We start from the raw sequence: 12,188 nt of genomic DNA on the forward strand, positions 1-12,188 counted from the left end.
GAATGGAGCCTAAATTATTTTATCACTCAGCAACATCGATCGCTTGGCTTCTATGAACTTGGGCACACTACAGACACTTTCAATAAGAGAAACCAATTCCTGAAAAGTTGAGTTTCAATTCAATACAATGTTCGACCCATCAATCCACATTGGGCTCGCGTAGGAATATATCCTAATATCCATATGGAAGGCCCCAGCAGGAACATTAAATTTGCCATTAATGACGAGGAAACCAATGTGTAAATAAATAAATAAATCATTTTATTTAAGTTCTATTCATTAAAGAAAATAAATACTAGCATATTTTCACCCAAATAATACGACATTGGAGTTTCACAAACAGCACGTTCCCGTCATACTCTAGAGGACATTTTCGTTTAAACAACATACATTCTTCACAGCGAATACATTTAGTGGGGAATCAATGATTGGCGTTAATTACCACAATACATTACTAATTACGAAAATCATTAATAGTATGATAATGACAACAATATTTTAGACTTTAGAAAAGGCTGCTAATACGAATTACCTGCATAATTTTTTTACGTAATAGCAGTTCAACTATTACATAATTTTTAAAAGTGTATACACAGACTGGGCGGCTGAAACTTCACTTGTTTCACAAGATAACATTTATTTAGGCTTCGTGGCTGGGTTAAATGATCGCTCATATTTTATGTAGATAAATTTAATAAATGTGGTTAAAAATATATTTCAATAGTTTAAAACATACAACCTTTTTGTTGTAGTCTCTAAATGGCGCCACTTTTGTGATTAAATGACTACTGGCCTATTACTCAAATTAACACTACATTTTTACCATAAAGTGAATCCCATAGTAACAAATTATGTTTACGTATAATTCCAAACGGTAGCAAGGAGCAAACCAGAAATATTATTAAAAGTCATGGTCAAGTGACGTTTTTCTAGAAGGCTTATAAATTATACCCGTGTTTTCGCAAACACGTGTGTACCGACAAAGTGATCTAAACCTGTTTTGACCCAATTTTAAATGTAGCTTAATTATGTCATTCATCAAATATCTGTGATGAGTGAATTATCAAGCTGTCGTTTTTTTATTTAAATCTATCGATCGTTTTGACAATTAGCAGCCAACGTCACCAGGTGACGTTGCCAAAAGTTTGTAAATAAATTCGGAATTAATTTGGTTTTTCCATCGTATTGCGTCTCTAGCTAGAGGATCATACACGACACGCGTCATAGTTTTCCCTAATAATCTGCATATACTGTACTACGTTCCACTTTAAACGTATGAAGACAATGCTGGCGTCTCGTAAGTTTCACTTCGTAGTCGTAACGGGTAATAATGTCGCCGCAACTTCTTGTGCTCAATATGAAACTGTTTTTATGATATCTCATTAGGAAATTAGATCGACACATTGACCTACAAACGCAAAATTGGAGTTGAACTGAAGTGCAAGTCGATATGTAGCAGAGACTAATCAGATGCAGCTGTGATGTTAACAACATATATGATAAACACTATTATGAAATAGAGCGAGTATGTATCTATAAGTATCATACGATTGTATGTTCCAACAACAAAACATAGTGCAGTTATAGCATGTAAATATTCATTATATTTATAAAATAACAATACCAACAAAATATTTAATGTAAACTACTTGTCAAGAATCATAAGCTCATACCGCTTTCACTTTTGAGGGCTTGGCTCCATTCTATGATATCATTAAGAAATACAAAGCAACAAATAAAATCTAATACGCGTCATTTGTTTATTAATTGCAATATTACATCACCATTTTAAAACTTAATGTTTGCAAAACCATATTGTTTACTATCAAGAAATAATAAAATTAATTATAAAAATGAACTAACCTTATCGAACGTGATGACCGGAGTTGCAGCTCCTATGACGCCGTCCTTTTTCCTCTCAATTTTGTAGACAATAATGTGGTTCTCCCTAACTGTATGAACGATAAAGGCCTTGGAGTCTGGGCTCCAAGCCACGAAAGTGGCGAAGTCGAATTCTAAGTTCACTCGTAACGTCTTGTGCTCCTTTTGGTTCAAGTCCCGGATGTCCCAGAGGATCACTGACCCATCTGTGTACAACCAAAATATATTTTTTATTTTATATTCTTTCTTAAAAATCTACGCGTTATACTTACTATGTTTCATGTCAAAATATTAGATATTATCTACTATGCGACTATAGTCAAATAATAAAGCAAATTTCTAAGCATTATACAATAAGCATTAATAAAAAAGACTACTACTTTTTAAGAAAACACCATTTCGAAGAAGCCTTAGTCAATTGTTGGCACAAATTACTTAATAGCTCTGCAGTCAGTTCCATGAAATTTGTCCTGAAATTGAATTTTATTGCCTCATAATTTATGCCAAAAATACAGTAATAATCTAATTCGAGGTTTATTTATTAAAATTATCCTTGTTATTTGTGGATATATTCAGTATATTACACAAATGGTTTTTCTATAAACCCAGGCAAATCAGTGACGTAGGATACACACCCGCAAGTTGATTTCCGACAAGGAAAACATCACGGAATCTTTGAATCTATAAATATAATTTCATTGAAAGTGTTTATTAAATACGATCGCTATTTTTACTTTAGCGTTTATTATACTTCAGTGTTTCAGTCTTCCTATAAAAACAAATGTTTTTAATTTTATAACCAACAAGCAGCCAATAATACTTTTAATCTTTTAGATACATATTTATAAATATTTAATGTACCTATCGAAACAAAAAGATTAACAGCGTGTCTATAAATGTACTTCACTTATCATTATACTATTTAATAACCTAAAATATACACTTGAGCGCAAAATATGACTTTCAAAATAAACTTGTGCACTAGCTAATTGTCTATCTATATAATCTAAAGCCTATTAATCTCGATGAATTTAAGTCATATTATCTCATTTGTTTTTATCATGTTCCTAACGTCATCCTATACAAAGAGTGACTCAGATATTTGGCCATGTAAATAAGTTTTTTTATAGTGCCCGATGTTGAAAATTAATTATATGTTCTGGTATTTCCAGACTAACTGTTTAGAATTATATAGACCTGTAACAGAAAAAAATAGATGCTATATATAAAGAAAGTTTAACTCATAGTGGAGACGATTTTGTAGCACGATGCCTAAGGTTGTGTCATACATCTTGTTTTCATTATTTTTGAACAGATAATGTAGGGGAAATGAAAGCAGTGAACATAAGTGGATCTTGCACGTTACGCTTTGCGATTTGAAAAAAACTTTTAAAAAATTGTTCTAAAAAAGTTCAGATAAGTCAAAACACTGCTGCAAAAGGTCAACGGACCACCCCAGTTATTGATAATATCGATATCGAAACTGAGTTACTGTACCAAGGTCGTGATTTCAGACTGTTACCAGCCACGTTACACAGTAACTGGCCGATTTCACGGTTTACGTTGCGATTGGAAATCGGTGATTGTTTACACACCTTTCAAACATTAGAATCAATTAGAACTGTGACGCCTATAAATATATTTATAAATTAGATATTCGTCTTGGAGGCTTTGCTTTGACTATGACAGCTATCCATATAATTTCCCAAATCTGTATCAGTCTCCGACGCTCAAAGTCGGGGAAGAAAACGGGAAAACGCTCAGATGAGAGAGAAAGTGAGTAGAAACCATTATTCAGCGGCGGATCTGTAGTGACTATCGATTGAACCCCAGCTATATACATGCAGACACGTCAGTCGATCGTTAGCTGTATAATGTATATTATGTCACTAGCTGTGCCCGCGGCTTGGAAATTTCAGGATTATGGATAGAGCTATCATAAACAGAAATCATATTTCAAATCGAACAGTAGTTTCTGAGATTATCGTGTTCAAACAAGAACTTCATCTTTACTATATCAACATAAATGTACATATAAACGGTATTCTTGTGACAGATGTTTTATCACAGGTAATTGATTCACATGAGCCGGCAAGGCGAGCCCGAGTTCGTTGAAAACTTCTCGTTCAATGGCCGCCTCAAGGGAACTAGGAAGTCTGTAATGCGCTCACAAAAACTTGAATCCACAATAGTCATCATCAGAGTTGGTTACATACATAATTTGCGTTTATTTAAATAATCACGATTGTCAGTCCATATATACATAATGAGCGCGGCGATTCTTATCCGAGCTGTATTAAGACAAAAACTCGTCTCTACGGAATTCAAGGTTCTGTGGCATTGTACGTTGAGGTCAGGCTTTAGGCATGGTTTTAACTTGTGGGCAGTGTGTAAGCAGCAGCTCACACTTTGTAATAAAACATAGTACTTTGTTAATTTTAAGGTGAAGTCAATATCACGAGGAATGATTCATTGAAGGAGGTTAATGACACAAAATTAACAGGTGATCTTACTCAGCTTATAGTTGATTAATTTGAAACACAAACCATTGAAAATAAACAGATACATCTTTTATGAATGATTAAATATTCTATGAATAAACAGATTCATCTCGTCAAATGATTCTTCATCATATTGTATGGATTGTAGACAACCGAGAGTCGCTTCAAATATGATAAAATATTCTAAGCCAGTTCGATGATTCCATCATTATAAAATCAAAATTGTGAAAAACAGAGTGGTCAATTAATAGGTATCTGAATCCGTTCAAGTTTCCGATAAGATGTAGCTGGTTTACAAATTTTACAACTAACATTTCGCATTACAATGCGGGGTTACCGTGGGTGTGTCGGCGTAGGTACGATGACGAAACGCAACCTCACTTTGTGCAAGTATTATTGTGAAAGACGTATTGACAGCGCAACTGGTCGGCCAGCGACTGTGGCGCCTCCGACGATTATCTTATGTTTTGTTTACAAACATTGCTTCTTCAACAGGCATGCTCAGGTCTTGAATTTTGTGACCTACATAACAAGTCTAAGAAGTTACCTAAATGACAGATTCTCTGTAAGAAATGGAACAAAAAAATTGACCTACGGCAATCACAATGATCTATGTTGCAATAATGCTCGCGTGTCTTCCGATTCTTGAGTTTCATCATAATTTAAAAAGTCAATATATAAAGTTACATTCTGAACAATTATTTGCATTATTAATCGTTGAATTGATATTAGCTGTTGTCCACTGGTTCTCTTGATGTGCGGTCAAATACATGTCTGTAGAGATATGTGAGGTAGAAGTGTGTACTAGATTGTAGTGGAGCCTCTATGATCTAAAAACATTAATTTTCAAGCAGTGGTGGTGAAAAATATGGTGTTAATGGACATTATGTGATTTAAACTAATCGTAGCTATTAGCTACGATTTCTCAGTGAAATTACGAAATTTATCTGTTAAGACAATCATGATCGAGTGGGGCCGCGTCATATACTTACATAGGCGGGGACATATCGTCTTTGATATCACAACTTACTTCACCAATGGCAATATAGGCTACGTGACAACTTAGACATCAAGCTAAATTGATATTTATGATTCATCAGTGATAGTTAATATGTTAAGCAATGATCTGATAAGGATGCTATAGACTTTAGAAAGCGGTCCTTGGGTGCCGACGCTCTGGGAGCAACCAGGAAGACACTGAGATGAGAGAAAGAGTAATGTCATAAGCTGGCACGTTATTAGGCACGACGTAGTTGTAGTAAGATACCGTACTTACTATATGTATAAAATTCTATTTTCTTCGATGACGAACACGGATCTCTGCTCTCACATCCGTTTCGTAGAAATTCGGCATAATGTCAACTTTAGCCAACAACTGTTCCGGACGCGTTGTTTGTTATTATCAGATGAAGTCATAGATTCCAAACATAAGATAAGCGCTTGTTGATGATTCCATACTGATACGTCTGATTAATATAAGCATTTCGTAACAATAACATTGCTAATTTTAGCGACTAGTGTAATATTTTGCGAGTAAATCATACGATGTATTAAATTATCTATTTGGGAAGTTGAGACTAAATGCCCTCAATTATCACGTAGAGTAGAGATAACGCGTTCTTATTTGATTAGCGTAAATATTATGCTAATCTCTGTCTACGTAAATACTATGTTAAGTGTCTTTTTCTAGCACATTATTCATTACTCTTATCTCTTTCGATAACGTCAATGATTTGAATTAATATGAACCTTATTTTGGATACATTTTGCGTTAACATATTCACAGATGAGACGACCGGGCATAAGGGCGTTGCTCGGAGATATACGACGTGTTTTCGATGAATTTCTATTTTCAACGATGCTTAATTGTAAATATCGAACTACACTCCGTGTTTTCTTACAAGTCTCATTAAGTAAATAATCTCACCACGTATTTTTATGATTTTACAGCAATATAAATAAAATATAGCTTTTAAGGAAATTACATTGGTGGTTAACAAATGATTTACTTTAGAATAAGTTTGATAGCTCCAGCTATATATTAGATTTATTAAAAAAAATATTTATGACTCGTGAGAAAAAACGGAATTTAATCGGTATATTTGTGGAGTTTTTAAATATGTGTACTGTACTATATTTACATGCAAAATTTACATTAAAATACAATAAACTATTAGCCTAATATTTATCATATTGTATAAAACATTATAATGTTAAGTTCCTAAAAATATGTATAGCACTATTTGCCAATTCCAAGTTGTTCTCTTATGATTTCTCAAACAGTTCCAAGGTGGAAGTCGCTCGGTTTGCTCATCCACAAACCATGTCGTCATCAACACCGCTTTATGTAAGCCGATTATGTAAACTTCAAACACACGGTCGTCTGATAAGTATTAGGTACCTCTAATAATACTAATAGAGACATAGATTATAATGTGATAATATTGTATTTATTTGGTCATGTCTGTTAGTTTTATATGTATTTCATTTCAATAGATCGATGAAAAGTTAAACTTAGTACAGGCTGTAGACTGAATGGACACCGTAATACAATATTAAACATATATAGAATTCGCATTATGCAATTTAAACACACAAGCGTTAATCACTGCTACTGATTGCAAGCTGTGACCTTAGCTCCAGGTCGATATAAAGCCATAAGATGACGTGTCTTCGAGTCGTTATACACAAGTCTCAGAGAATTTCCTCTGACTCAGTTCATGGGAAAATATGAGGTGACATGCTTACTCACCCAACGGCACAGAGGATAAGTATGCTCTAAATATTATACATACTGATAAAATCGATATTGCGTTTGAGTATACACCGCTTAGATTAATTTTCCTGCTTTTTATTAACATAATTGACTCAAACACTATACATTTCCAATATTATATCATTAAATTACTTAGGTATTCCCCTTGCATGAATGAGCAAAGTTATTATTATTACAATATGAATAATGACAGTTAAGACATTTACCTTGTATGAACTGTTAATAACAATAAGTTTGCTTTGTATGGCTAATGAATTTGTTAGCTTTATTATGATCTTGTAATAATTGATTGATAAACACAAATAGGTAGTTCCTGAAAGTAGGCCATGAGTTCGCAGCTTGCAACATTTCCATCCTAACGTGATAGAAATCTAGTATCCGATTAAATCTCTAGAGTTTCATACCCCTCCATAGCCAGCATACGTGCTACAAGTTGACAACAGCCTGTTACGTAGCAGAGAAACTTAGCGTAGTGAAAGTCTTTAATAGTTCCTTATATACAATAAAAATATGCATTCGCTCTAGGACCAACTTTTATGCAAATATACGATACTCTATTAAGAAAATGCCTCCGTGAGTGTTTTACTCATAATTAGAAATAATAATTACTTATTTTACAAATTATTCCACAAGAAGAAAACAATGAAGAAAGCATTTCCTTTGGGGAATAGGGTTAAAATCACAGACAAAATTTAGAAAAAATATCACGTTTATTGCCATAACGCAATTCGAAGGCACATACCAAATTAAGTACGCGCACTCCGTCAACGTAAAACATTGTCACATTTTAGTCCAGTTCACACAATTCATTAATTAACATATTATTAGAAAAATCAGTTCATGTCCATAGAACAATCGTCTTGAACAAATCACAATAAAATTAGGCGGCACTGACTAAAGGGTCATAAGGTTGCAACATTTGCAACTGATTCGAGATCGCGGCGCGCTGTCTGCTCGCTCGCTCTTCGTGCACTTTCAGAAGAACCAAGTCCATGGCGGCTCGTGCATCTTCCAAAGGCGAATGACCTCCACTACCTCGCTGGACGCTTCGTCCCAGTAGTTCTTCGGAAAGAGCTCGTAGAGAGCGTCGCATCGGAAATCCTCTAGCGTGTGGGTACAATGCACATGTATCAACGACTGCGCTGTGCAATAACTTTAAAGCTCTGAGATCGTTTTCAAGGGCATGCCCGACCAATATGGTGTCAGTGCCTACGAATCCGAGGATGTCATTCTGTACATCTCGCAGCGTCTTAGTCGCGCGCGCCAAGTCGCGCGGCCTGATGCCTGAGAACCTGGTGTTGTGATCGAGGAGAGGCGAACTAGGTTTCACCAGCGATTTGTATACAAGTCGGCCATCGGCTGCTATGACCGCGATACTCGCTAACTCGAGTCCTGCGGTTGTGTAACACATCTCTGCGTCGATCGCATACACTCCTCCACGAGGCGAACGTGCACGCACATATCCTTCGAGTGGTCCATTCATACCAGGCCGTGTTCCATTCCATACGTGAAATCGGGCTATACTGCAGCCTCTTGCTCCAACGGGCGCCTTGCAACATGAATAGCAACTGTCTCCACTCACACGGCCCCAATGATAGTTACACATGTCCTCTGTCAGATATTCACCATCACGAGTCATACGAAACATATGATCACAACGCACACATAAATGTTCCACTATATCCGTTTCTTCGTCACTGTCGGAGCGTGGAGTCGAGCCCCAGGAGCCCCTCCCACTGTCACTTTGTGATCCACCAGGCACAAACTCTGGAGCGTTCACATCCCAAGTCGTATAAGGGTTTAGTCTGGGACGCGGTGGTGGATTGATATACACCACAGCTTTCGACGAATTGGGCTCGATTTCGAGCGGGTAGCCCAGCGCCCACATCCGCTTGGGTGAGAGCAGATACGGGCGGAGAGCTTCTGCTAGTTCCTCGGTGGAGATCCTCTGCGGCGTCGACGGCGCCGTCGGCGCGGGCGGGGGGCGGCGTCGATCTCGCGGCTTGCGCCGGTGTGCTGCAGCGCTGGCAGAGTCCACCGTCGCGACGGTCTCTTGATAAAACCAATCGTGCAATTGAATACAAAAATGCATGTTTCTTGACTGGCTTTTATACACATAGAGTCGAGAGAGCGCGGAGCTGGCGTGAGACACGTGCAATCACGCGCGCGGGCGCTGTACTAATGGCGCGCTGGTGGGGCGCCCACGCTTTATACGTCACGTACCTAGGTAGCGCGTTCGTTAACGGGACATGCCGATCGACCGGCCTATTCTCATTTTTCTAAACAATAATAAAACGTCTTTGTTAAACTACATAAAGTTACCTGTAGTAACTTTAGGGCTATAAACTTTTATGAAAACATTATTTCAAAAAAGTTGGAATTTCGAAGGAATTTGCGGCTCTATTGACAATGAATCGTGGTGTTTGTTTACGCGATCAGCTGATGTGGTGGCCGCGTCGCGTAGCGATAGGTAGCACGTTCAATGCGCCTTACACCGCTAGTAAATAAAGACTGATTATACAAACTTAACTGCATTTATTTATAGTATGAGTTGACATTACTTAGTTAATTGTTACTAATAATTTATATTAATACTGTAATTAGCTAAGTACTGCTCGTTTGTAAAAAGAGAATAATTTAGTGGTCCTTTACTTTTATTATACTTAATATATTGTATTTCAAAAAAGATAATGACCTTTAATATGACCATTCATCAGAAAAATCCTACATGGAAATTCTTATAAAGCATATTCGCATCGTAAATAACGAATAATAAAATTAACAAGACGCAAAATACAGATGATGGGAGGAAGGAAGGACGGTCGTTGACCTGATACCGAACTCGGATACAAAAATAACCCGTAGATACACAACTTGTAATTTCATTATCGTGACTACAATATTTTTATACTCACATGTCAATATATTTTCAATTTATGACTAGTCTAGGAACAATAACATACCTATCTAAATAATAGACCTCAATAAGAAATAACGCAATCAGTGCGCAGTTATTGAAATACAGTACAAAGAGTATCGGAGTTCAAGTTAGATACACTTTATACCTACGTCACTCACGTTACGTGAGGGACATGTCTATATGTATGACTATTTTAGGAAATCAACACGTGGCTTTCGGTTCAAATTACAAAGGTTTACAAGGACCTACAATAGCTTTTAAAGGTATATATTCAAAGGAGATATCCTTATCTCACTGATATTATCTGGGAAGGTCTATTCGTCATAAAAATCTGTTGTTTTATTGTTATAGTAAAACAGGTAGAGCTGAACTAAATCTTATAATCCAAAATGATCTAGGTACCTACCTAAGTTTTGTTCAGATTGAAATGAGAAACCATAGAAAAGCAAATTCTGAGAAAAAATGTTTTACAGTAAAAAAGTACTGATTTTATCTAGAAAGAGTAAAACTGCGATATAAATAAAAATGTGTATTTAAAACAAAATAATTTAAAAGTTTGCCAAATACAAATTGTTAAAAATATATGATTCGATAGCCAATTTTATTGGAATGAAAATAAAGTCAAACTACTACAAAAAGCATTTTCCAAAATTTCCTAGTAGTAGTCTACTAGGAAATAATATAGAAATTTTGGAAAATGCTTTTTATTGATACAAGAATAGATTTGTCAAGGATATTAAATATAGGAAATAATTCTGAAATTATTGAGAATAAACACATCAAAAATTATTTATCAAGATGTACTCAGAGTGTTTACATTTGCATATGATGCTGTTAATGAACCGTAAAAACCTATCGATGTTCACGGTCCATACATTATACTGTTTTATATAACGTCACGTCCACGTTTCATTGATAAAATTAGAGCCAGACACAATTTACGTGTGGATGTAGTACATTCGGATCAATAATCTGAAATGAACTTCACTATCGAGCGCATGTACGCATGAAGGGTACGGTGTATGATCGCGAGCTTCCACCACCGGCCGTGCGTGGAGCGTGCGAGCGATACGTAGGGTTGCCACAACATGACTTCTGACGAAGCCGGGAATTTGTTAGTGTTCTTCTAAAAAGATTCAAATATGTATTTATCCTCTTTCACTCACTCGCTCTATTCGGTCGACAGATATTTAAATGAGAACATTACATGTTCTTATGTCTGTGATTCTATTCACTCACTCACTTCTATTTTGCCAAAAGTGCTATATTGAAAAATATGAGTCACGTCACGATACTGGGTGAGTTGATTATTGAGTATTTGAGCAAGGTGCCAAAAACATACCACAGAGGTGACGGAAAATCCAATCTAATTCTGATAGCCAAGAATTTCGATATGAAATAAAATATCCGTCAAAAGTAGTTATTCGTTTTGTTCTCGTGAATTAAGATGAGGCGACATCCTTACAGCATGTCGTGGCATATGTGTGCTGCGCCCGGCGCTTGTTTGTATACACGAGCGCCTGTGGGCGCGGCTGGTCGCTGAACCGGCGGCGATAACCTTCGAATCGGTGTCAAATACGCATCTAGCAAACGGTATCGACCAAGATGGTGCCGTGGTAGACCCGCAGATCTGATGTGGCGCCATATACGATCATATAAAAACAATGAATTATTCCTTCAACGCGAAGCGACCGATATATCTTAGAAGAAACGCAGTACTATGAGGTTTTTTTTAAATCAACGCAGCTTTAAGACGTTGAACTGTTGATGTTGAACTGTGTTGTTTAAGTATTCAACAACAAAAGGGCTCGCATTCTAAAATAAAGTATTAAAATAAGAAGTTCAATGCTTCCGAATCTCAGGTAAATTAAATATTTTAACGACACGTTAAAAACACTAAGAACAATGTACTAATTTATCAGTAACATCAAACAACGAAGTCGTAACAAGCATTCATACGGAGAAAGTTTTAAGAGATATATGAGTTTTCAGTACGCATTATCATAATTTATTAACGTATTAGAGTTCGTTTTCGTCATCGATTTACATATTAATATTATTTGCAAAAAATATTTTACATAATGTTCTAATTAATTCCTGATTTTCAAGA

At 36.1% G+C, this 12,188-nt stretch overlaps 1 protein-coding gene across 2 annotated transcripts in view; it reads right to left on the reverse strand.

Annotated features, from left to right (window-relative positions):
* Positions 1–12,188, reverse strand: part of prage — a 58,695-nt gene that overhangs the window by 19,299 nt on the left and 27,208 nt on the right. The window contains exon 3 of one of the 2 annotated variants that reach the window (XM_053753188.1): positions 1,864–2,087. In XM_053753188.1, coding sequence (XP_053609163.1) covers positions 1,864–2,087 — 224 coding nt within the window. Of the gene's footprint in view, positions 1–1,863; positions 2,088–7,849; positions 9,211–12,188 lie in introns of those variants that run through there. The other variant, XM_053753187.2, reaches the window with a different exon arrangement.

The sequence above is a fragment of the Plodia interpunctella genome, chromosome 13 (assembly GCF_027563975.2).
Source record: "Plodia interpunctella isolate USDA-ARS_2022_Savannah chromosome 13, ilPloInte3.2, whole genome shotgun sequence".
Lineage (NCBI taxonomy): Eukaryota > Metazoa > Arthropoda > Insecta > Lepidoptera > Pyralidae > Plodia > Plodia interpunctella.